Here is a 26,719-nt window from a genome sequence, read left to right as displayed (position 1 = left end):
ACTGCTGCAAGGGGCTGCTGTCGGAGCTGGAGCAGAAGGGACGGCGACTCTCCCGTGTGCTGCTGCTGCTGCTGCTGCTGTGGCTCTGCTGGGTCCCTCCAGCCGGAGCAGCCCCAGGTGTGGGTGAGCACAGGGCTACACGCTGGTCTCCAGCCCCCAGGATGGGGAACAAGGCCACACGCTGGTCTCCAGCCCCAGGGTGGGGACAAGGCTACACGTTGGTCTCCAGCCCCAGCAGGCGGCCCATGCGCTCCATGTTCTTGTCCAGCGTGGCCCTGCAGGTGATCTCCTTGGCACACTCGGAGGGGAACCAGCCCCTCTGGCCGTCCCGCAGCCGCTCCCCCTCGTACCAGCCTGGGAAGAGACAACAGTGTCACCTCTGCAGCCCCCCAGCCCTGCCTGGTGCCCCTGGGGTGGCCCAGCTACAGCCATCACACACAGTCTGCGTTTGCCTTGACTGGGAAGAGTGTAACAGCTTAGGGCAGCTTTGGCAGATGTTTTTAATACAGCTAGAGTAAAATAAAATATAGTATGTGCAAAGTATTGCACAATTTCACAATCTGTTTTGTCATTCAAACATAGTTTGAAGTGACACTATAGTACCATTGTAATCTGAAGAGCGCAATGCAGCACAAGGGACAGGAGCTCTGATTTCACAAGTAATTGAGCAACAGCAAGTTAGAATTTAGTCCCTCAAGTACTGCCAGTGTCCTGCACCCCTGAGCCAGCACTCGGTGCTATCAGTGCAGCTGTGGGCAGGTCCGGGCAGGAATCACTTTGATCTTGGGACACCTGATCCTGTGGGAAAGCTCAGCAAGGATCCCGTGCCAGAGCTGTGGCAGGGAAGCCCAGGCCATGGCACGACAGATTGGGGATGTTTCTCTTGGACAGCCCTGGCACTCACTGGAATGCCTGAGCTCCGTGGTTTTACACAAATTCAATTTCCTATTTGTGGACACCTCCCATGCTGAATCTGGCCAGCAGCCACGTCCTACAGCTGGTTGTATCTGCTGCTCCCTCTAGAAACCTGAACCCAAACGCTCACGCTTTCCTTGGAAGCTGAACTTTTACTCACTGCAGCCCTGTGCTAATAGGAAACAGGTTTTTGTGGTTGGATGCCCCTGCAAAGGTGACAAATGGTACTGACAGCAAAATCCTCACTCACCATCAGTGACTTTTTGATAAACCAAAACGACATCAGCGACTTGGAGAGAGAGCTCATCGGCCTGCTTGGCTGTGTACGTTCTGATGATCTCCACCTGAGCCAGCGCTGGGGAAGGAGTGAGCCAGGCTCAGTTACACCAGTCCAGGGCAGGGGCTTGTATCACACCACCATTTATTTAAAAATGCCCACTTGACACTTTCCCCCATTGGTGAGGGTAGCCCAGCCCGGCCCCCTGAGGGCAGAGCTGTCCCCTGCAGAGCCCCCCCAGTCCCCGCTGTGACTTACTGGTCCTGTCCGTGTGGTGCCCGTCGCTGTCCTGGCCCAGAGCTGTGATCCAGCGGGCTCTGTCACTCCTGCAAGGCAGAACCAGTGTCCTGACTCCTGTCCTGGGCAGTGTCAGCACTGACTGCCCTCCCTGCCCCAGTGCCAGCATCCACCTCAGCACCTGGGAGTGACCCCTGTGTATCCTCACCTCTGTATCCTCTGCCTCCTGCACAGGGCAGTACAAAGTTCTAACACTGAGACTTCTGTCCTTGGGACCCACACACCACAGGAGGTGGCAAAACAGCATCAAACTGTGCTGGAAACTTTGTGTCAGAGAAAACAGTTCAGTTTTACCTGCACAAAACTATTCCAAAGGCTCAACTCTCTGAACTGTTTGACCTTGGAAATGCCCTTCCCAGCCTTCTCAAAGGATAAGACTATAAAAATAGGTAACTTAAAATACAGGAGTTCTTTTCAGACTCTTGCTCTGAATGATGATCAGCTGGACTGCTATTTATACTGCAAACAGCACAGAACAAATCAATAATAAGTCTACAGAACAAAATGTCTTTTCATAGAAAGCCCAGACAACTAAATATGTCCTGCATTTTCTCCCCAATAAAACTGCATTTCCAAACAAGTCTGAATCATCTCCTGCCTTCATAATGAGATCTTTAATAGAAAGCACTGATGATCTTCAGTTCCTTTCATGGTTATTCTAAACTTTGAAAGCCAACCTAAAACTATCGATTTTTCCAGGCAGGGACATGTCTGGAGCTCTCCCTTTCATGTCTGTGTCCCACTTCCAGCTTCCCCCAGAACAAATGAACTCTTTCAGTGCTGGGAGGGCGTGTGGAAGTTGATGGCACTTGTACACCCAGAGCAGGCACTGGCTGCTGCTGCTTTCTAAGGCAGGACACTGCTCAGGGCACCCAGGAGAGCGAGGAGCTGGGCTGGCCCTGCTCTGCTGACACTGCTGGACCATCCAGCCACCATCACAGCGCCCTGCTCAGGGCCCAGAGCGCTCTGGCTGTGCCTGGGGACACTCCTGAACACAAGGGACCCGAGCACAGGGACCTGCCCAATCTCTGCAGGCAGGGTACTCGAGGCCTTACCCAGCAGTTAAAATTAATAAACCAGAATAAGTAATAAAAATAAATATTTACTACTTCGGGCAGGGCAGGAGGAGCAGCCCGTGGAGACAACCAGGTGGAGAAATCCCTTAAGTAACTGTACTCACTGAGTGTCTGCCCCCAGCAGCAGCTCCACCCTGTCCCCGGCGTGGTTGCTGAGGAGCACGAGCCTGAAGAGGTGGGAAGCAGAATTCCGGCCGGAGTGCAGCATCCCGGCCGAGTTCTTCCCGGGAGAGGGGCACGGCTCCTCCCCGTCACTCGGCAGCACCAGCAGCTGCTCCCGCAGCGAGTACTCGGTGACATTGTAACTCTCCTCACTGCAGGGCACGGCCACAAGGGACAAAACACCAGGCAAGTTTAGTTTCCCATCAGTTCGTCTGGAAACAGTCACAGACACATCTACCACCACTGTAGGGACAGTTCTTGCAGCACCTCCAGCTCAACACAGGAGTAACCAACCTCTGCCAGTGGGTGTGTGACACACAAAGCCCTAGTTCAGCTCTCAGGGCACATTTTCACCAGCGTTCTGTGAAATAAACACTGAGATGGCTTTGGGTTCTTTCTGCAGAACAGCTCTGTGCACCCCCAAACGATGGACACAGAACATGCTCCTAATGGAACCAAGCCTGCTCAGCTCTGGGGCTTGGCTTTTTGAGAGAGGTGGGTTTGGGTTTTTTGGGTAAGTTTGGGGATTTTGGGGAGTGGGGAGTTTTTGGTGGTTTTTTTTTTTTTTGTTTTTTTTTTTTTTTTTTTTTTTTTTTTAGTCTGAATAACTCCTTAGCCAAGGGAAAAACTGGCAATCCCAACTGGGAGTGCTGCCATCACCACCTGGGAATCTTGTGTCTGAAAAAGAAATGTGTCTATGCATTTGTGTAATGAATAATAAATGCATTTCTTATGGATTAATCAGCTAGTCTGTACATGTGCACAGCTAATCATAACAGCATTTCTTACTAATTAATCAAGAGATAAACCTCTACAAATCCTTCCCACTCCTCACTTCCATCCCACAAACCCGCTGGATCAGCCTCCTGCTGAAGGGAATCCAAACCCATGTAAAGGCAGTTGTATTTCCCACGACTCCTCTGGGTCAGTCCTGCTCTGAATTCCCCACCCCTCACCTCACACCCAGCCCAGCCCAGAGCCGGCTCTGTGTGAGCAGCCCTGGCCTGACCCTTCCCCAGCACAGCCCCATCTCCCCAGGATCCAGCACCCCACACCTGCTGCCATTGCCTGCTCCTCTCAAGGCACTGCAGTAGTGCTTGGCAACTGTTATGTCATTTTTTATGTTTTGGGGTTTTTTTGATCAGACTGTGTCTACACACAGCAGGGGCTGCAAGCACAACTGGCAGAAGAAACATTCCCAATAAAATAAAAGCTGGGCAGTGGGGAAAAGCAGATTTTTATCCTTCTTCAAGTTACCACATCCCCCCTGCCCAGCCCTGTCCCTGCAGAGCCCTTTGGCTCCTCCAGCAGGTGAGAGCCACAGGGACTGAGCAGTTCCAGGACAAGGAGCTGGGGCAGAGCTGGGCAGTGGCTGCTGAGCCAGGCTGGGGATGAGCTCTGGGTAAAGCCCCAAGGGCAGCCTCAGAAATGGCCATTTTTAGCACCAAGTGAGGAGAGATATCTTAGTGAAATGTTAAGAATCTTGTGAGATTCAACTGCTCAAGGGAAACCACAAACATTCAACCCCAACTAGCAACAAACATTTGTGTCCACTGCTGTGGTGCCATGGCAACTCTGTGGGTGGGAGCTCCAGCACTGCTGAGGAGCTTTGGCGCTGGGCAGAGGGAGCCTTGGGCTCCTGGAACTGTGGGAAGTATGGAGGGGAAAGGACACTTCCAATATCTTAACCTTCCCAAAGTTCTGTCTTTGCTAGGGCATTAAGAATCATCTTTTTAATTTGTCTGACAACTTTGAATCTTAATTGTGTTTGCCAAAAGTAAATCCTGTTCAACAAGCAGTTACTTGTTATTTGTAACCCATGACAGAGGCTCAAATAACTCCTGAACCCCTTCCACAGCCAGGATCATGTTAAAAGTCACTGTGATTCAAGGACTGAACACAAAAGCAGTTTTATACTGGTGAAGCTCTTACCTCTTCTTCTTGGTGATGATGAGGACATCGTTGAAGAGGAAGAAGTACACCTGCTGCTTAGAGGTTCTTTTGGAAAAAAGTCCAGTGTCTTCTACATACGCTGTTAATTCTCCCCTTTTCAGCAACCACCGTGAAGAGGAAACCAATGGAAACGGCTGCAAGGCAAGACAATCACACTGGAATCCTTCCAAATTAGAGGGTTTTTAAAAACAGACAACAGAGTACAATCCATTTGGGGAAAATGGTTGAATAAACTCAAAGCTGAGAGAGTGCAAACACAAAGAGGTTACCAGAGTTTAAGGGACTCCATCATTACTCCAACACACAGGTAACAGCTGCAAATACCTGGGAATCACTCGGGCACCTGTCACCACTGCTCATGGAAACAGAAATGAGCAGACCTGACTGATCCCACTGGGGATGGGACAGACTATGAGACCTCCTGAGGGCACAGGGCAAAGCCTGACTCCAGGAATGTGTCTGCAGGGTAAGACCAGCTCCTGTCCCCGTGGGGACACAGGAGTGTCCTCAGTGCCTCACAGAGGTGACATTCCCTGTGCCACTGTCACCCAGGAAAGGTGGGCAGGGCTGTACAAACCTTCCTGACCCTCCTTCCTCCCACACCTCTGCCCATGGCCCTGCTGTTCTCACTGGGGCTCCTCAAGTGTCTCACCTGTCAGCCTTTACTGAAAATAGGTAATTAGGGATCCTACAGCTCCTCTCTTAGCCCAGCTCATACGGGTGGAGCAGGAGATCCCGTTCTCCCCTGGTGAGGGCCAACACCTGCAGCAGCTGCACCGAAGCCCCAGAGGATCTGAGCTGCCCGATGTGCAGACTTGCCTTGATTAATCCAAACTATTCCCAGCTGCAGGAGACACAGAGCCCAAGGGAGGACCTTTTGTTTCCCTGGGGCAGGAAGGTGGAGGGAGACGTGGGACTGTCCTGGTCACACAGATCCCCCTGAGGCTGCCCCCAGACAGACCAATGAGCTACTAATGAACACAACTGCATGTTTTCCCCTCATTTAAGCACCCTTCACATGCTTTTAAAAAACATTCCTTCATGCAGTTTGTCAGCCCTGTTCCCCATTCTGCATGAGTTGGCTTTTTGTATCCGTTAATCCCTTGGCCCAGGCAATGCAGCCTGCCTGTACCTGCTGAGCCAAACCCAAACCCAGCGCTGGGACTGAGACCTCACTGCTGAGCAACAAACACTGGCTCCCTAAAACAAACCCCCACTACTTCTCTCCTGCAAAAGATGCAAAATTTAAGAACAAACACTGCTGAAACCTAATTAAAAGTTTGAGCCATGTACACAACAAGCAACACGAGATTTGAGTCACTTCCCTTGGGCTCCCATGAAGTTCTCCACAGTTACATCTAACAAAATAATAAACAAACCTCCAAAACTCTGTGAGGCTGGGCAAGAACAGAAATACTTTAACTAATTTATAATGGCTATAAAACAGAATTACAGTCCCATGATGATTAGTTTACAAGCAAAAAATAGTTTTAAAAGTTCTATTTGAGGATGAACAAAAAATTCTTCTAATCCCTACTCCAAATGAGTTCATTCCATTTTCCTAATTGACTCTTTTCCAAAGGCAGCTTGGTTTTACTTCAATTTTTCCCTGATTGCCAAAGGAGCAAATCACGTGCAGCATGTCCCTGCTGCAGAGAAGAGGCTCTCAGAAGGGAAAAATTCATTTAACCAGAGCAGGGCTTCCCCACCCTGGGGCCTGAGGAGCTGCAGGGCTGGGATGCTCAAAGGGAAATCTCACAGAAAAGCACAGAAAGACAAAGCCCTCCAGCTGCTGCTGCTGCCACGGCACCAGAGGGATGGAGAGGGACAAGGAGGGACACAGGGATGGACATGGGAGGGACAGGCAGCACGTCCTGTCCCAGGGAAGGTGAGGGGTTCAGACCCCGAGGGACCCCTGGGGATCCCAGGGCAGCTCAGCCCTGACACTGGGCTGGACTTGCTGCAGACTGGAGTCTGTTACCACCCCTCAGGAAATGCTTGGGTGTCACTTGCCCAGAAGTGTTGTCTTTGTTGTTGCTGTTACTATAAGCAAATATTATTACTTTCAATTTTTAGACAAAGTTTGAGAATAAAAATATTTTAGGCAAGTTGAAAATGTCTTTTTGGAGGCAGCATTTGCCCCAAGCCTGATCCAGAGCCTTTCAAGAGCTTTTAAAACCAAGAACCAACCTCCACTCGCTACATGCCTGATAATGAAACAATCTCCCAAAAGAAACCTCATTGTTCAATGGTATCAGACATCAATTACAGAAACAGGATTGTAGCAAACATTGAACAGAAATAATAAACGTACTTGACCAAAGTCCAATAAACCTCCTCTACCTATGACTGGGTCTGCTGCTGTTTCCTACAAAAAACTGATTGTACAGGAAGTTTTTAATAGAAACTTGTGATATCCCACCCTTAAGGGGAAGGACAAACACCCTGGATCCTTCCCTGGCCTGGAAGTGTTTTCCCAGGCACACCTTTCCCATCAGGTACATCAGCAAATCTCAGCACTGAGATTAAGCCTCTCTCCTAATGCCAAAGCCTTCACAGCAGCTTTATCTTTACAGCAAACACTCTTCACTCAGTATTTATTGAAAATCCCTTATACTGCAGCATCACCTTCCACTAAAATTAAAATACGTGACCAACAGTTTTAATTTCTGTTGTGCCTCAAGAGATCACCTCTTTGCAAGAACCACTGGGAAAGCTCCACTGTTCAGTGTCCCTCTGGTCAGGAGTGTGATCCTCATCCTACCTTGATTTTGAATTCCAGCTGGGAGTTAATGGTGTACATCATCTCTGTCCTCTCCATCTTGCGGGCGCCCTCATTGCACAGACGCACGAGCTGCAAACGGGAGAGGGGCTGAGCAGGGCCGTGGCCTCAGCCCCCAGCACAGGCTGCTGCTGCCTTGGGAAGGCTCTGCTGGGGACAAACCCCACAGCAGGGGCACAAACCCCCTCGGCAGGGGCACAAACCCCACCCCCAGCAGGGGCACAAACCCCCCCCCGGCAGGGGCACGAACCACCCCCCAGCAGGGGCACAAACCCCCCCCCAGCAGGGGCACAAACCCCCCCCCCCAGCAGGGGCACAAACCCCCCCCCCCAGCAGGGGCACAAACCCCCCCCCCCCAGCAGGGGCACAGCCACCTCAGTGTGGTGTTGGCAGGGCCACAGGGACCAGAGCAGGGCCCAGGGCTGCCCCCACAGCTCCCAGATCCCCTCACTCCAGTGATCCCACAGGACCCCCACAATTTGGGATTCTCCAGGCTTTCAGCCCAAGTTCTGGCTGAGCAGGGCCACTGCTCTGATCCAAGCTGATGATCCCCTCCAAACACACCCCCTCCTCCCAGCTGGATTAACTTCCCACGCTGCTCCCACACACAAACCCAGAACCACCACGGTATTGTCCAGTTTGGGATCTTTTCCCAAGTAGGAAACAGTAATTCTGCACAAACCCAATCCCCAGTGCCCTGCCTTAAATACAACAATGTAAAGCTTCTGTGCTTCAGTGCTCTTCCTGCCTGCATTATTCATGCACGGAAAACATCCATTTTCCCTGGAAGTACCCAGGAATAACATGAGAACATACCTTGCTGACTTCTTTCAGAGCCTGCTTGCAGTTCTCGTATTTTGTTGAATCCTTGGGGGTTTTCTGGCAAATAGTCTGAAACAAAACATCAGTTACTTCAGAGGATGGAGCAGCACAGATTGCAACCCAGAGAGATTTCACATCTTCACTGAAATCTCCAAACAAAAAGCAAAACTGAAAGAGTGGGAAATAAAATGCTTGATTTGATTGTTTAGATTGTTTCAGCCAAAGAGGGGAAGGAGGCATAAGAAAGAAAAACCCAAGAAGGGGAAGGCACCCCCAGTGACACACTGCAGGAATGTTGGATTATTATTTCATTTTTTACCTAGCAATGTACTGCAGAGAAGAGAGAATTCACTGTCTGTGAATGAACTAACTGTCCCCGTGATCAAATTCATCAGTGCTCAATTTAAAAATATACCCAACAAAATGATCAGTTCTGTTTCTGGCTCCTAGCAGTGCTGGAATCTGAGCCTGACCACAGTCTGCACTCCTGCTGGTGGTCCAGTTCCTCCCTTAGTCCTGGCGCCTTGACTGAAATACTCCAACTCCTGCTGTGAATTCTGCCTGACAAACACCCGCTGGCACTTCCATCACTCTCCCTGAGCCCCTGGTCACTGCACAGGGAGGGACAGCTCAGTGCCCCTCACACACAGGGAGTGTGCCACACTCACACTGTCACAGCTCCCTGGGGAAACAAATCCATCCTGCAGGTTCCCAAGAGCATTCCCTGCCAAAGGGCCCCCACCAACCTACACAGCAGCAGGTCTTGTTTTTCAGTCCTAGCACTACATATAATTTCTGTGCTGGTTCTTTCTGAGTTTCAGAACCATTCTGACCCTTTACTGTACAATTTTCCCATTAGAACATCCAGGTATTTAAATTGTGAATGGGGGAGCAGGAGGGTCCAGGCCCAGTCTCAATCAGCAAACAAATGGAATCCACAATCCACAGCCCAGGGCCGGTGTAAGGGACAAGGCATGAAGAGACTGGAGAGAACCAGAACCAAATAGGAGAGGATGTCAACAGTGCAAGAACAAGCAGCAAGGAAAGAGGGAAGAGGTGCTCTCACATCCATCAGCAAGGGGAGGCGAGTGACTCTCTGCATGGGCAGGATGAGGAAGGAGATCATGGGCAGGTTCCGGCAATCCTCGTGGGCCTCGATCCGGGACAGCACCTCCTTAAAGGCCGGGTTTGTGGCTCTGGGAGGAGAGAGGGTGAAAGAATTCAGTGGTATGTTTTACCAAACAATTGTGCAAGTTGCTAAACTTTAAATAAATCATTATTTTATAAAAAAGAAAGTGCTATTTGCAGGAGTCAGACCACCCCAGCCTTCAGCTTTATTCCCCCAGCCCCAGCAGTGACATTAAACCTCAGGAGGTGCCAGCCCTGACCGTGAGGGCAGAGCCAGGGGTGGCACAGGGGGCCACTGTCACTCTGTGACACTGAACTGATCAATGTGACCTGTGGGAGGAGGGGCTGTGCAGCCCCCAGGGAGGCCCCAGTGCCCTCGGAGGGAGGTGCCCATGAGGACCAGCCAAGGCTGGCAGGAGGAATAGCCCAGGTGCAGCCCCGGGGCAGAGCCCAGCCCGGGCAGGGAGGTGCTCACAGCAGTCTCTGCAGGGTGCGCTGCTGATACACCTCGTTGGTGCAGTACTTCACGTAGGGGTCGAAGGTGGAGCCCGCGTGCCTGGCCACGATGTCACTGATGTCATCGATGAAAATGTTATTCTGGTGCCTCGCCTCGAGTTCTTCAAAGAACCTGAGGGGTTGAAATCAACTGCTCACTTTTACATGCAAATAGCATGTTTCTCCCCCAGCATTCATTTACCTGACACAGTCACAGCACTGATGGCCCGGTCTGGGGCAGGGTGAGGCCACCCCTCCTTTGGGCAGGGCTGGACACAGCCCAGGCTCTGCTGTCCCCTGGCCCTGCTGCCCCCTGGCCCTGCTGCCCCCGGGCCCTGCTGCCCCTTGGCTCTGCTGTCCCCTGGCCCTGCTGCCCCCGGGCCCTGCTGCCCCCGGGCCCTGCTGTCCCCTGGCCCTGCTGCCCCCTGGCTCTGCTGCCCCCGGGCCCTGCTGTCCCCGGGCCCTGCTGTCCCCGGGCCCTGCTGTCCCCGGGCCCTGCTGCCCCCTGGCTCTGCTGTCCCCGGGCCCTGCTGCCCCCGGGCCCTGCTGCCCCCTGGCTCTGCTGCCCCCTGGCTCTGCTGCCCCCGGGCCCTGCTGCCCCCTGGCTCTGCTGTCCCCGGGCCCTGCTGCCCCCTGGCTCTGCTGTCCCCGGGCCCTGCTGCCCCCTGGCTCTGCTGCCCCCTGGCCCTGCTGCCCCCTGGCTCTGCTGTCCCCTGGCCCTGCTGTCCCCGGGCCCTGCTGTCCCCGGGCAGCTCAGCAGCAGCAGCAGCGCTGGCACTGCCACTTCCCACTCCCCCCCTGCCACAGCCAAACAGCATCACCGAGCTGGTCAGACCAGAATTTCCAGAAGTGGGGTTGGAAAAGAAATGAAACTACTTCAAACACACATTAACACATTTCCTCTTGCAATTAGAGGCAGCACAGCACAGTGCTCGATGGAACACGGGTCTGTGTGGCTGCTGAGCCATGTGGAGCAGGGCACGGGCTCCCATCCTGCAATCCTCCACTAGAACCAAACACGGACTGGAAACACTGCAAATGGGCACAGGACCCAAAATCCTGAGCTGGCTCCTCCCCATACCACGCTTGTTCTGACAACTTCCCTGCTGTCTGTGCTCTGTCCCACGTGTGAGTCTCTTTGGCCACTGCTTTCTGCACTCCCGATGTTCCCAAAGCACCCTGATTTCCATGATGGTCACTGGCAATTCCCCACAGATCAGCTCTGCAGGTCACCCCTGACACATGAAAAGCTGTCCTGGCTGCAGCCTTTGCACATCAGCACTCACTGCAAGAATCCTCAACACCCTGGAGTCAACAAGTTCATAAAACAATTCTCATATAGCACACAAAACATTAAGGAAATACTTAAAACACATAAGCTCACATTAAGCTCCAGTATTTTGAAATGTGATTTAATTTCAGCCTTTTATTCTATTTTTTCATCACTTCAAATCTGCCACCTTTTCTCAAGTGATGTTTTCCACAGTTTGCTTTGCAAACACACCTCAGACATGTGAGAGGAGCAGAACAGGATGAACAGCAACAGGCATAACTAAATCCCGGCACTCTCCAGGTGTGTTTAGAAGCAGCTGCTGCACTGAGTGGCTGCCAGGCTCCCACTGGGTCAGCCAGAGCCACGACAGCCAAGTGGATTTGGGTCTGGTTTTGGGTTTTTGTGAAGGTCTGAACACAAAGTGCAGAAAAGGCTGAAAAACAGGGCTCTGCCTGCAGGTGCTGAGCAGAATCTGCTACAGCCCCTGTACAGAACCTGTCACAGCCCCGGGGACAGAACCTGTCACAGCCCCTGTACAGAACCTGTCACTGTCCCTGTACAGAACCTGTCACAGCCCCGGGGACAGAACCTGTCACAGCCCCTGTACAGAACCTGTCACAGCCCCTGTACAGAACCTGTCACAGCCCCTGTACAGAACCTGTCACTGCCCCTGTACAGAACCTGTCACTGCCCCTGTACAGAACCTGTCACTGCCCCGGGGACAGAACCTGTCACAGCCCCTGTATGTACAGAATTTTTACAGCCCTGTGTGCACAATCTGTCACAGCCCTGCCAGTGCTGGGGGCAGAGTCCTCCACACCCCCCCAGCACCATTTGCCCCCCAGGCAGCCCCTCCAAGGCACAACACCCTGTGAGCTGTCACAGACTTGTCCTGGGCTGTGGATTTGGGGTTCAGTGTCAGGAACAGCCCCAAGGGGCACATAAATATTAAATGACATTAAAAAGAGCCCCTAAGTGTGGAGTCTGCAGTGTCTCAGGAGCCAGAGCAGAGCCCCGTCCCACACTGGATTTGTTGCTCTGCTCAGACATGTTTATGGCTGGGAGAACCTCCCACTGCTGCCAATTCACTTTGCTCAGGAAATGAGGAAATCCAACATTTCCTGCTGGGTTATGGCACACTGACAAGGTGTTGGACCCTGCTGGGCCACAACTTCCACCTTTAGAATTTATCTGGTGCTCCATCAGTGACACCATCAGAGACACTCACTGTAAGAACTGTAAAGATCTGGGAGAGGAGAAGACATAAAAAAGAAAATAAAAAAGGGAAAAGAGGGGCAAAGAGGAGCAGTATATCACAGTCCCATCTCCCAGTATGTCTCCTGAGGAAATCTTGCATCCAAGTTGTACTTTTCCACATCCAATCTGCTACTTATTCGATACAATCAATGAACCTGACACGTCATAGTCACTTACAATTTTAGGACAGATTCTGCCATAAAGCTCAGGATTGATGATTCAATTCAATTTAAACAACAAAGAATTTGCTGTGATGGGTGCAGATTTTTTTGCTGAATGTCAGAAGAATTTACTTCAAACATTTCTCTGTTAAACCCAGGATTTTTCTGGTTAAAGTTAAGATCCAATTAAGAGAAAGTCAAACAGACTCATAGGACAGATTTTGATTTCCCTCATCCTGCCCTTGCATTGTTAAAAGTACCATCCACTCTGCAACACTCCTGAAGGCCGAGGGCCAAACTCAGAAATGCAGGTTTAACTCCAGAGTGCTGCTGACACCGTCCAGGGACAGTGTTAGAAAAGGCAGAATTCAGCTTTTTCCTCCTGGAGACACTGGAGTCACAACTGCCAACTTGAGATAACTTCAGCTGGAATAGAGATTTCTGATTTACCTCTTCAAATCTGACCCTTCTCATCAGGAACAGAACCTGAACATCTGCAACATTATTGTTATTTAGGGAAGGGGGATTAAAAACAGTAAAAATGAGAAAATAGTCTTACTTCCATACAATTTTTATGCTGAATCAAAATCAGTTTTTACCACAAAAAAAAAAAAGGCTGATTAAATCCAGAACTGAAATCAGTTTGCTTGGTGAATTCCACAGTGTCAATAATGGAAACCAATACATAACTACAGACACGAATATAACACCAAACCCTGCAAACTCACACCTTTCACTGGGTGAGATCCAGGGAGCAGCTGCAGAGCCCAGGAGGAGCTGCCCCTGCCTCTGTTTGTTCCCTCTGTACCCAACCCTGGGCCAGCCCTGGCCCCAGGGCCTGTCCCACTGGGCAGCCACAGCCTCTCCAGCTATTTATAGAGCTCTGGCAGGAATCCAGGGCCAGGAAAAGCCAGAGCAGCCCAGCCCAGAGCTCCTGTTCCACGGAGATTCCCCAGACTGCAGCAGGGTGCCCGCAGCACCTGGCCAGAGGTGGGACCTGCAGGACAATAAATGTCCATTCAGGCAGTAACTGCCTCCAGGGACACTGGGACAAGGAATGGGAACATCCTGGGTAAGCCCTGAACCCATCACAACCAGAGTGTTCATGTTCTGGGATTGAGACACGGAGTTTAAAAACAGACAAAATCTGTCCAAATGGTTTGTTAGGATCTTTTTCTGCTAATGCTGCTCTGGTATCACAAAAGCATTTGCCCTTTGCTGGCCTAATGGCAGAGAATGCACAAATGCCAAAGCTTTCCTTTCTGCTGTAAACTTGGAGATTTGACCTGCAACTGCTCCTGAAGACATTTCCCATTTCCCTGTGACTCCTCTTTCCCTGGAGAGGCTCCTGGGGAGCTGTGCCCCCCTTGCCTGCCTGACCCTGACATCTCAGACCATTCCTGACCCACTCCTGGCCCCCCCAGCCCAGCCCAGCAGCTCCTGCCTGGGGCTGGAGCAGGGACAGTTTGTGTTCCAGCACTCCTGAGCTGCTCATCACACCAGGACCATCAACTGCAGCTCTCTGGAAGCACCTCCCAGGAGGTTTCCATAACCACACACAGCCTGGGCTGCACAGATTATTCATCTCCACTCCCCCTGTCAGAGCCATTCCAGGGAGCTCCCAAAAGCAGAGACAGTCTCTGCTCTCTGCATTCTGCTTCCAACAAAGGCAGCTTTGTTCCCCAGGAACGGCCCTGTCAGGCACTGCAGGCCTGTCCTGGTGTTGCTGGAGAGTCTCCACTAAACGTGTTCCAAGTCAAAGTTCCTAGACAGAGGCTTTAGGCAGGTTTGACTGAAGGTTTTTCTAAAGTATTTTTATCAGCTCAGGTTCTTCAGCTCATCAAACATTTGTCCAAGCAACCAAAACCAGATAATTCCTCATGCTCAGGCTTTGAACTAAGCAAAGGCTGCTGAAAATACAGCAGATGCTCCATTTTATAACAAAAGGGTGGATTTTGCTACTTTGAAACACCTTGAAAATGGAAAGCAACAGTTTGGAGACATCAAGCTGGTATCTGGTTTAAAATCACTTCCATTATTTACACAAATGAAGTTGCTCAAAGGCAGCACCAAGTTTTGTTTTAGTTTAACAGTATTGCAAAACTTGGGAAAGAACTTATGTCTTCATTCAAGTTTAAAAATGAGTTATGACTTCTGATTTTACCCCAAGCCATAAAAAACCAAGCTCTTAAACCATGAGACTTCACAGACAAGAAAGAATAAGATTATAATTCTAGGCTAGTGTGGTATTTTTCCACTCTCTTTTTTCCCCTCTCCCTCCCACTTCCTTTGAAGACTATTAATCAAAAAGGATGTAAGAGCTCCCCTAAGAGTTCTACTCTCCTCACCCCATTGTCCTTTACTTGTACACCTCACACTTCCTAAGGAGCACCTGTAAAAGGAACTTTTCCTTGAAAATAAAGACTGGGATAAGCTGAGAGCAGTGGCCTCACTGGGGTGGCTCTGGGGCCACACAACCCCAGCCTCAACTGCAGGAGACACAGCCAGGGGAGTGGGAGAGAGAAGGGAAAGGTCCCAGCCAAACCCAAATGTTCTCCTGCCCTGCAGCTCCTGAGCTGGGTTTGCACTTGGCACAGCAGCCTCCAAAAAACAAGATCTTGTTGCTGCGTGAACTTGAGAAGACAAAAGTCAAACTGCTGCACAGCAGATGTCAAATTCCACAGACTTTGTGGTGTCTCAAAGAAAAAAAGCCAAGAAATGACTTTACCATGACTGAGAACATGGAACTTCACAAGTTCCACCAAGGTGAATGAGAGTTTAATGCTAAAGAATTCACAACTTTGCAATTTCTACAACGGGGACAAAAGAAGGGGGAACAAAATAAAACCCCATTCTGAATCGTTGTTCAACCTTCAGCCCCCGTTCTGAAAGGAGGCCAACATTTCTCTGTTCCACAGGTAAAGAGACCCTTGTGGAGCTGTACAGAGCCACAGCTGAGACCACTCAGAACTTCACAGGCGATGAACATCCTTCAGCCACTGTGCTCACTTCAGACTGGGAATCAGAGATAACAAAAGCAACACAGACATTTGGATGCTTTAGTTATGTGGAGCACATAATCCACCTGCTGCTCTGAATGCACAACAAATTCCAAGGAAGCAAAGCCCATTCAGCAACTCCTTGAAAGAGTGTGAAGTACTCTGAGAGCACATCCATATGCATGTCCTGGATTAAATTCCACTGGCAGTAATTACCAGCCAGGAACAAGGCTTTTCTGCATTTCTATCGTGTCAGATCTGCCATTTCCTCCTCTTTGGGGCTGTCTGTGGTGCGATTCCCTTGCTGACTGAGGGAATGCAGCCAAAAGCAGCAGCAGAGCCAGGCCCTGGTGCTCACACAGGGGGGACAGTCCCAGAGCACAGCCAGGACAGCCCCTGGCACCAGCCAGCCCTCCAGGGCAAGGCTCAAACTCCAGCCCAAAGTGAGCAGCTCAACAAAGCAGACTAAGCTTTGGCTGATGCACTGAAAGGACCAGGTCCTGGTCAGCAGGATCAGATACACTGAAAGGACCAGGTCCTGGTCAGCAGGATCAGATACACTGAAAGGACCAGGTCCTGGTCAGCAGGATCAGATACACTGAAAGGACCAGGTCCTGGTCAGCAGGATCAGATACACTGAAAGGACCAGGTCCTGGTCAGTAGGATCAGATACACTGAAAGGACCAGGTCTGGTGCTGGTCAGCATTCAGTTCAGAACTGGTTGGGTTTGAAGGATGCTGATTTCCACCACGATTCACTCTGTGCTTTCCTTCCCTCCCCATTTCCAGAGACACAAACCCCAGGCCAGCCCTGCTCGCACCCCTGTGCACATTCTCTGCCACTTGTACTTTCCACCTTCAAACCCGCAGGAGTTTTGGAAGAAATGGCCACCACTAAAGTGGTTAACTCAGCTTCCAAAAAGGAACCTGCTGCTGTGTTTAAGGATGTACAGGTCTATTAAATACAGAAGTGCCAGGCTTACTTTTTGCTTGCTTCATAAACATCCGTGATGTTGGAGAAGAGGTGGTGGCTCTCTGTTTTGGTCATTGTGAGGCTCAGTTCTCTGGAATTTTTAAACATCCGGATCAGAATCTCCAGGCTCAGCAAATAGGAGTGCTCAGAAGATATCACCTCAAATATTGCCTACAAAGTGGAGGGGGAGAAGAAGAGACTTAATAGTGACTGGGCTTTTTTCCTTAAAAACAAAAAGGAAATGTTGAGCAGGGGTGCAAAGCAGAGTTTTGGATGTAAGCTAGAGCTTATGACTTAAATATTCATCTCTATAATAGCTGCATCATTAATTAGAAATAAGTGATTTAATACTATTAAAAAAAGGTATTTTTTAAGAAGTCTATACTCAGAGTTTTCAATGCAACTGCAACCCAGGAGTTTGAAGACAACTCAGCTCCAGGTGTGACCCCCAGAGCACAGGAGGAGGCTGAGGTGGAGCCCCTCCCAGACTAATTCAAATCAGTCTGTGACATGTTTTCTTTAGCCAAAATATGCACAGAGATGCATCCCACTAACAGATCCTGAAAGATGGGATGTGTATGAAGACAGGACAAGGACATTAATCAAGGCAGAAGACAAACAAATGTATTTTTCTGCAGTGACAATGTATATAACTATAAAACAATCTAATAGACTCTAAAAAGCAATTTAAAGAACAGATAAAGAATAAAGGGCAGTTTAAAAGAAATACAGCAAAAGCATGAATTGGTAATGTAACTACAGCTTAAAAAATATTTATTTAGGCTCCCACTGAAAGAATTGGCCTCTGAAATTCAAATAGAAAACCCTCAGGCATGAAAACGTTTTTGGTAACATTAAAGACTTTACATTTAAAAGACATCCAAAGAACTTGTTCTTGTTGAAAGAATACAAGTGTGGCTGCAGGAAACACAGACTAAAGGCTCCTAAAGGATATGACTGAAATAAATGCCTTGTCCCAAAAGCTTCCCAGCAGGAGGAGGCTGAGGCATGTCCTGGAGAGGAATGAAGATGCTGGGGCACTGCCATGGCAGTGAGGCTGCAGAGTTCCCTGGGGAAGGATCACCTGGGGAGGGGCTGCAGGGACACAGCTGCCACCTGCACCTCCCCTCACTGCACAGAGCCCCTGCAGGGAGGAGGGAGGGCACAGCACAGGAGGGGACACAAGGAGAAAAGGGAAAAGTGGATGAAGGGGACACAAGGAGCAAAGAGGAGAAGGGAAGTGGATGAAGAGGGCACAAGGAGCAAAGAGGAGAAGGGAAATGGATGAAGGGAACACAAGGAGCAAAGGGGAGAAGGGAAATGGATGAAGGGAACACAAGGAGCAAAGGGGACAGAGAGAGAGAACAGACAAGCAGGCAGTGCTGCTGCTGGCAGCAGGGAGCCCCTGCCCTGGGCACAGGGAGCAGCTGGGGGCCAGCAGGCACACAGTGCCAGCACTGCTCACAGGGGTAGGGACAGCCCAGGGGCTCTGTAAAAGCTGCTCTCTGCCCCTCACTGCCATCAAAACTCCTGTGGCACCTCCTCTCTCTGTGAGCTGCAGGTTAATGTCACCCCTTCCCTGTGCTGCCAGGCTGGAGCTGGTGCAGGGAGCACCCCAGGAGCCCCTGGCATGGGCACAGACACCTCAGCACATTCAGCACTTCAGCACAGGCACCTCAGCACACAGTGGGTTCATTTTTGCTCCCTGAGGAGAGACAACACTTCACTGGAGGGCAGGAAGCCAAGCAATGAACTCTTATCAACAAGCAGAGCACTGCCCCAGGGAGCCCTGAGCAGCCAGCCCCAAAGCACAGAGTACCTCCTGTCTTTTCCTCTCCTCCTGGCTGATGGCTTCTGACAGTCCATTCTTCTTCACCTAAAAAACCAAATCCATTGATATTTTTATTACCTTCTGTGGGAAAATGTGATTAAAAAGAGATACAGGACCACCAAACCTAGAAAGCAAAGCAGCAAGGAGGTCCTGGCTCTGCAGGAGCTCTGAACACAGGACCCAGATAAGGAGGGGTCAAGGAGGGGAAAGGCCACAGCCCCACACACATGGAAGGCTCTGCTCTCTTCAGGGGCACATCACAGACACAACACCTCACACCCATTTGTATCAGCCTTCTCCAAAAACTCCTAATATTCTATCATCAACAGCTTTCTCTACATGCTCCACCTGTTGCCTGCAATTTTAAAGGATAAATTATTCCTCATTTCATTCCTGCACACCAGGCCCCACAGTGCTGGACAGCAGGAATAAGGAGGTGCCACCCTTGGCTCTGCACACCAAAGTACAGGTCACAGGTAATGCCTGGGAAAGTAACACCAACATGTCCCAGATTCCCACAGCACCACAAGCAGACACTTCTGGATGCTGAGCAAGAACTAATTAGACGTCTTTCTATTAAACAATTGAAGTACATTTTAATCAGCAGCCTGAAAGCTTCAGAGCATTCCTGAGGAAGTGCAATGGCACTGAAAGGTGCAGTGTCACTTTTTTCTGGATGCAGAGGCAGAGTTTTCTAAAACCACACCAATAGAGGAAATACCTGCAGACACATCCCCCAGATTTCAGTGCTCCTGTGAACACTGCCAGTGTCCAGGGAGCTCCATGGGGAATGCTGAATTCACCTCCAAACTGCAGCTGTGCTTTGTGGTCACTGCTGTCACACAGGGTGTGTCCCACAAAGTACACATCAATTCATGAACTCACAGGTCAAGGGCCCAGCCTCACACTCCCCATCAACAGCAACACCCCCAAAAGATAAAAACACAGACACAGAGACTGCTGTGGCCATTTCTGCCAAAGAAAATTCAATACCTAATTTTGACACGTCTCAAATGTTTAAGCTGAAATAACCTAAAAAACGTGACACGTGCAGTACTAAGCAAATAAAAACTTCATTAAAGCAAAGAACATGAGCAGAAGGAATGGAAGAGGCCCAAACATCACTGCTGTCATCACGCTGGACTGGCCTGTCCCCAGCAATGACTGATTCAGCCATGGAGGTGAGAATAAAAGATGAAAGGAGGACAGGGCAACTCTGGTTAGGGACAAGACTTCCTCCAAAACAAGGAGGTGCTGAAGGGGAGGAGCTCACCAGAAATCTACTGCTGATCTGCACCACACCCAAAGTGACCATGAGCCCTTCACTAGGGGAGAGAAAGGGGAGCCAGGGCAGACACCAGCCCTGACAGCGACACCAGGGGCTGGGCTGGGACCACACAGGGGAGACAGCCCTGACAGTGACCCTGGGAGTGGCCCTGGAAGCAGACAGCCCTGGACAGTGACCCTGGAAGGAAAGAGCCTTGGACAGTGACCCTGGACAATGACCCTGGACAGTGACCCTGGAAGGAAAGAGCCTTGGACAGTGGCCCTGGGAGTGGCCTTGGAAGGAGGCAGCCCTGGACAGTGACCCTGGACAGTGGCTCCATAAAGCCACTTGACAGCAGCTGATTTTTACATGAATGAGAAACCAGCCACAACCAAGACCAACACGTGTAAAGACACTTCAGGAAGACAGAAACACCCTTTTTTATTACTGTTATCGTAAAGAATTTGACAGCTCCACACCTGAAGGGCACTACCCCTCAAGCACAGGTGGTTGGAGCTGCAGCAGCCCAGGGAAATCTCCTGCAAGGAGAGGGGATCCCTCCTGCCCTGGTTTCCCAGCACAGCACTGCTAACAAACACCAGAGCCATTCTCCTCCTCCTCTCCCAGCATATGCCGAGACCCAGGACTGACATTTTCCAGCTGACTTCCTGCGACAACTCCAGACTCACTTCTTAACTTTTTAATACACACTGACAGCATGTAATTTCTCCAGAGTTATAAACACAGTCACTACAAGTCTTGGATTCCCAGATTTTGTTTTCTCCATGCACCACCTTTTCCCATACACTCCCCACTTCCAGCCTTGTAAATCAAATACAGACAGTGCACAAGTTTCTGCCTGAGGAGCAGTAAAGAATAAGTTGGTTTCTGTAAGTGAAGCACAGCACAGAACAGTTCTCCTCCTGAGATGGTCTTCATGCTATTTTTGTCTCAAAGCAAATTAGTGTTTTGAAATTATCATTATTATTACTAAATAGCATTCCTTCCAAAATACCTCAGCCATTCAACATTTAACTGCTAGCTTGCCCAGAAGGCAGAAAAAACAATTTGACTTCATTATAAACAGTTTGTTGTTGTTTTTTTTTTTTTTTTTGCAACATGAAGCAAATGAACTATATTTTAAGTATTTGATTGTTGGAAAAAGAAAATAAAAGCACATCTTTTCAAAACCACATTGTCTTCCCTTCATTATAATTACTGAAACAGACAGATTCATCTTTCAATAATTGAAACTGCAAAAGGTCATCAGCATCTGTAAGACAGCTCTACTAATCAGACCATCTAACCAGCCTTTGGGGATCTCCTTGAGCCTTAATCCCTCATTTATTGGGATATACAAAGCTGATGGTCAAATACTCCAGGTGATCTTGTCATGGCATCTCTCTCATGCCAGAGGTGAGCACCTACAACATTCTACAAGTTACAAACAGTCCCAAACCCTTCATTTTAGGGATATCCCTCCAGAAGCCACAGAAATGATCAAAGAATAGCCTTGTAAACACAGAACTTTAAGGGTTCCTTCAGGCCCAAAATCACAGGCACGAGAAAGAGCTGTGGCAGTATCAGCTGCTATCAGTAATTTGCCAGGTTATTAGCAGGGAAGGCAGTGGGACTGCAGCCCTGATGAGAACAGCTGAATTCACTTTGTCTAACGAGGCTGCTCTGCCAAAGGCCTGCAGACACTTCCCAGCCCGTGCAAGGGACAGCACAGCACCAGCAGCTCCACTCCTCAAAACGCTTTCCATGAAACATCTGCACTCCAGGCAGCTCAAGGGCTGCTGGGCAGTGATTTGGAGCAATTCAGCAGCAACTTGTCTGTAACTAACTGAAGCCTTTCTTTAGTGTAATTCACCCTTTTAGTGAACTCACACAACCCTTTTTTAATCAATCAGTAAAGTTGTGTCTTTGCCAAATACAGGACTCCAAAATGAACTTGGGTTCATTGTTTTTTATGCGAAACAAAGACCAGTAACTGACTGGGGCTTCCACGTCGTTCTTATGAGATGAAAAAGATGTTGACAAATTTCAGCCAAGAACTCCAGCAGCGAGTCAGAGAAGACTTTGCTCCAGCCCACCCAGAGCTCCTGTCCCTCCTGCCTCTGGCCATACAAGGATCACAACTCACCACGGAGAGCTGGCTCCACGTCGACCTCAGGGGCTTATAGTGAAAAACAACCTTGTCATCCAACTTCTGCTCCTGGGGCTCAGACTCTTCATCAGAATCTATGTCCAGGGCTTTTTCCTTATAGTTCTGATATAATACAGCATTTTCTGTCAAATAACAACAGTATGTCAGTCATTGCTAGAAAGTTAGTTTAGCTGCTCTCATAAAAATTTAAAGTAACATTTAAACAATGAAAGGAACCCCAGTGTCACTGTGCTGCTCACACTCCAGGAGACAAAGATAGCAACTGATTTGGGCTGGACAATGGTGCAGTACAGTGACAATGGATCACTGTACCCAAAGATCCTCCCAGACCGAATTAAAGAACAGATGTGGCCTTTGTCAAGAAAAAAAAAAAAAAAGCAAACAATTTTTTCTTCCTTGGTTTGCTGTACCCAGTTCTGTAATTAAGCAGCAATTAGAAAATGGGGTTGTGTGTCAGTGGAGCAGTCACTGCTCTGCAGGTCTCACTATTATCATGTCCAGGAAAAGCACCAACCCTTCTTCTGCCAACTCTAAATACTGTCTTCACATTTGACTGCCCCACAATTCCAGAGATCTGAGATCAGAACTATTCCAAATACAAAGTTAAAAGCCTGTCTGAGTAAGCCTGAGACCTATGAACCTCAGGAGCAGATAGACACATCACGTATTTGAGCTGTGCCATCATTAATTCAGCACTATCAGTGGCAAAGGAACACAGGTGGAGCACTCCTGCTGCTTCCCAACCTTCCTGCCACACAGCCCTGGAAACAACAGTGAGAGCAAGGACACAAATCCAACAGCACAGACACCCACAGAGGAATGAAGCCATTAAACAGGTGGGCTCTGAAAGGTACTTTTAGCTGGGCCAGGCTTTGGATGACATCCCATCTCCCCTGCCAGAGGAAGGGGAACTGAAGTGGAAGTTTGGCTGCTCCAGGCAGGGCCCCAAGTCCTGCAGCCCCACACCTGGCTGGGGGGTCTGTCCCACTGCTCAGCCCCACAGCCCTGCCCCAGGGGTGGCCCTTGGAGCAGCTCCTGGGGAAGGGTCTGTAGAGTTTATCCACTTTTAACAGAGAACCTGGTACAGCAACCGACTTGAGGGAGGCATTACAGAGAAAGTTACTGCATTATAGAGAAAGTTCTTAGCTGGGATCATCCAAGACAGAAAGGAGCCATTGGAAGAGAATCTGAAAAACATCATCAGGAGACAGTGTGAGAAGAGATCAAAATAAAGAGTAGGAAAGGGGATGATGCAAAGAGAACACAGTGGGAAGCTTTGAAAACAGAAACAAGGGGAAGGTGACACAGCAGCTGAGATGACCTCAAAGAGGCACTAAGCAGAGAAAAGCCAAGAAAGTAGCAGTTATAATAACAGACCTTCTGTGGACTCGTAGTAGATGCTCTCTTGTTGGAATATTGGGAAAAGCAGCAAACTTGGCAAAACCCAGAATTAACGAGTAACACAAAAGCACAATTCCACAGAGAGTGTTTTTCTGACACTTACATTTGAAGCCTAGGTAGCAAGAGAAGAAAATGCTCACAGAGCCCAAAGGTTCAGCCCAGCAGGCTGAGCTGATGAGAAAGCAGAATCAGCTGTGTGAACCCCCAGGGCAGAGCAGGCTCAGGTGTGTGCTGCAGGGATGGCCCCAAACCCATAATGATCAAACGTCCTGCAGCTGGGCACAGTCCCAGGAGGGCAGGGCCACAGGAGGAGCCCAGGATGGGACTGTCAGGGCTGAGGCAAACACAGCCTCACTTTCTGGGAGGGACAGCAGCTTAAGTGGAAAAGAAGCCCTTGACACACCTTTTCATCTGCCACTTCATGCTCTTTAAAATATCCCTAAGGTACATCTAGTGCCAAAATTATAGTCCCACATCTCAGTGGCATTACTGAAAACAAGGTACTGAGACTGACTCCATATAAAGGAAATGGGCAAAACGACCCTGAGGTTCCTTTCCCTTGGGAGTTATTTACAAGTCTGGACAGAACAGGGCTCACCTTCCCCATCAAATGTCCCTTGTCCTTTCAGTATCTTCTGCAGAATTTTTAAAAGAAAAGAGAGATATGTTAGAAGGAGGCGAATGCAAAATAATCACAGTAACAAGAGTTTCTGTTTTACTCAAGACTTGGGCACCAAACCAACCTCCCCTAATGTGTAAACTTCGGATGTTGGACGAGAGCTCAGTAAAAACAACAGTGTCACCAGAGAAAGTGAAAAGCTACTCCAGTTTCATTTCTCTCATGCCTTCTTTAGACGTATTTTCCCCGTGTTTCAAAAGCACATTACACTGCCTTGAGAGGGTTCAGTGAACCTACAGCTCATCCCTCTGTCCCGGGGCTCTCGTGGAGGAGCAGCCCTGAGGCTGCCCTTGTGCTCTGCAAACAAAACCACCCTGAGCACTTTGTGAAGGAGCCTCCTGAGAGCACAACAAACCCCTGAAATGAAACAGCTGCTCTGTTCTACAAGTCCCAGGGCCCAAGAGCCTATTTAATAAAACACGACCTACAGAGAACCCTAAGGACAGTGTCACGTCCTCCTATCTTAAACACAACTCCCTGTTTTAAGTCCACGACCAAACCAAACCAGCCCACCCTCTGCAGCTGCTCACAATTTCATCAATTCCTATTTCACTGCCTGCAGTGTTTTCACAGAAGCATAACTTCAAATTCACTGAAATTTCACTGCCATAACTTAAAATTGGCTGAAAACTGCCCTAAAGCTGATAATTATTCTAAAAGCTACAACATCACCTCTTGGCCTGCTGTACTTTACTACACAGATATCTATGAATACATCTCATACAGCAACAAGTTATATTTAGAACAAGGAAACACAATGTTACGCTGTGATAAGAGAACACTATCAGTATGTCTCTATAATTTAATACAGTAACATTCAATGTGATTCTCCTGCGGGATTCTAAAGTACAATCTTAGAATTACAACCACGATTTAAAACCAGCCATGCTGCTTTTACTTTCGGGCATTCAAATTACAACACCTGAAGTGATTTCTATCAGTTTAAAAATTAACTCAGTGATTTTTAGAAATACTATGTCTAAAAGTTGTGTCTCAGATAGAAAAATGAGGGAGGAATTTCATTTTTCTGTTTCTATTCTAGCCTGCAAACTCTATTGAGCCAATGTCCCTCTTTTTTCCTGTTTGCTCCTTTCTGGAACTCAGGTTTTAACGCCCGTGGTTGGGCTGTCAAAGCTGGGGAATCTGGCAGGAAAGGCTCCGATCCTCCTGGATTTCAGCAGAGCCCGCCATCTCCACCACCTCACCTGGGAAACAGCACTTTTAAAACTCACGGTAACTAGGAAAAGTTTTGTGTTAGTGAAGAAACAAACTGAGAGCTCCCAGCATTGACAGAAAAGGCAGAATCAGCCAACACCTTCCCCCACCAGCACAGCTCACCTTTATCCTCCCCAGGCTGGAGAACTTCTCTTTATCTTCAACCACCGCCCTGAGGATGGGCTGGGACATTCTGTTTTTCTTGCTGCAGTCGGCGGCGCCGTCCAGCTCCACGCCGCTGACCACGGCCCGGCGGTAGGACGTGGAGCGCAGCCCCCGGCGCAGCGCGCCCCCGCCGCCCTCGGGCTCGTCCTCGGGGTCGCTGCCCAGCCCGGCCCGGGGGGGCTCCACCAGGCTGCGCACCCTGAGGCCCCGCTCGCGGCCCGCGGGCCGGCTCTCGGCCAGGCCCAGGGGGATGAGCTGCTGCGAGCCCACCCTGCGCGCCGCGGGGCTGGCCGTGCTCGGCAGGGCGGGGGGCTCCGGGGACCGCCCCGCGGGGGATCCCACCGGCACCTCCGGGGCCCTGCCGGTCCTGCTGGTGTTCGGGGATCCTCCTGGTACCTCCGGGGGTCTGCCGGCCCTGCTGCTGCCCGGGGATCCCGTCGGTACCTCCGAGGCTCTGCCGGCCCTGCCGCTCCCTGGGGATCCTGCCGGCACCTCCGGGGGTCTGCCAGCTCTGCTGCTGCCCGGGGATCCCCCCGGTACCTCCGGGGGTTTGCCGGCCCTGCTGGTGCCCGGGGATTCCCTTGGCGTCTCCGGGTCTCCGCCGGCCCCGCCGCTCCCGGGGGAGCCCCCCAGCCCGTCGAGGGGCTCGGCAGTCCAGGGGCTCGGTGCGGGCTGGGCGCTGCCCCCGAAGACGATCCGCTGGCGGTGCGGGGTGAGCGCGGGCAGCCCCGCGGTCCCGGGCGGCCGCCGGCCCTGCCCCGCCGGGGACACGGTGCCGTTGGCGGTGGATCCGACGGGGCCGGCCGGGGCCGGGGCGAGCAGGCGGGAGCGGCGCTCCGGAGACAGCGCGGGCGAGCCCGGGGGCCGCACGGCGCCGTTGGGAACGGAGCCCATGGCGGGCCCGGCGGGCCGGGGCGCGGGGAGGGCGCACCTGTCCTCCACGGGGAAGTCGGTGACCAGCACTCCGCTGGGGCTCTGGTACGACTGCGGCCGCGGCTTGCTCCAGGCCAGGGGCTGCGGCCGGGGGGTCGCTCGGCGCCTCCAGCGCGGCGCGGCGGGGCCCGCCGGGGGCTGCCCGTCCATCGCCGCCCGCCCGGCGCCGCTCCAGGGAGGCGGGCGGGGAGCGCGGCCCGGCCGCCACCACCGGCACGGCACGGCACGGCACGGCACGGCACGGCACGGCACGGCCCGCCGGGCGCGGGGCCAGTGCGGGCCGGGCCGGGGGAGGGCCGGGCACACCCGCCCCGCCCCGCCCCGGGGCTCTCCCGCCCCACCTGCGGCTCGAATGGGGGCGGGCGGAGCGGCGCTTCCGCCGCGGGCACAGCCCTGCCCTGCCCTGCCCTGCCCTGCTCCATCCCGGCCCCGCGCAGGTAACCGCGGACACGGCGGGCTGGGATGTGCCCGGGGGCCGCGGGGTGAGCT

General features: G+C 50.9%; 1 protein-coding gene across 1 annotated transcript; it reads right to left on the bottom strand.

The window, feature by feature from the left end:
- Positions 1–156: 156 nt before the first annotated feature.
- ARHGEF26 (Rho guanine nucleotide exchange factor 26) lies at positions 157–26,380 on the bottom strand (the record flags this gene model as incomplete). The annotated part of the gene is made up of 14 exons (XM_083868223.1): positions 157–354; positions 1,166–1,270; positions 1,451–1,518; positions 2,670–2,879; positions 4,660–4,814; positions 7,445–7,534; positions 8,279–8,353; positions 9,351–9,480; positions 9,888–10,040; positions 16,580–16,740; positions 18,389–18,445; positions 21,814–21,959; positions 23,837–23,873; positions 25,256–26,380. 14 exons carry the CDS (start codon positions 26,378–26,380, stop codon positions 212–214), a joined length of 2,655 nt encoding a protein of 884 aa, XP_083724349.1. The 3' UTR covers positions 157–211.
- Between the last annotated feature and the right edge of the window lie 339 nt (positions 26,381–26,719).

The sequence above is a fragment of the Zosterops lateralis genome (genome assembly GCF_965231275.1).
Source record: "Zosterops lateralis genome assembly, chromosome: 10".
Lineage (NCBI taxonomy): Eukaryota > Metazoa > Chordata > Aves > Passeriformes > Zosteropidae > Zosterops > Zosterops lateralis.
Note: the sequence above shows the minus strand (reverse complement) of the source record. Positions and strands in the feature narration are given on the sequence as shown.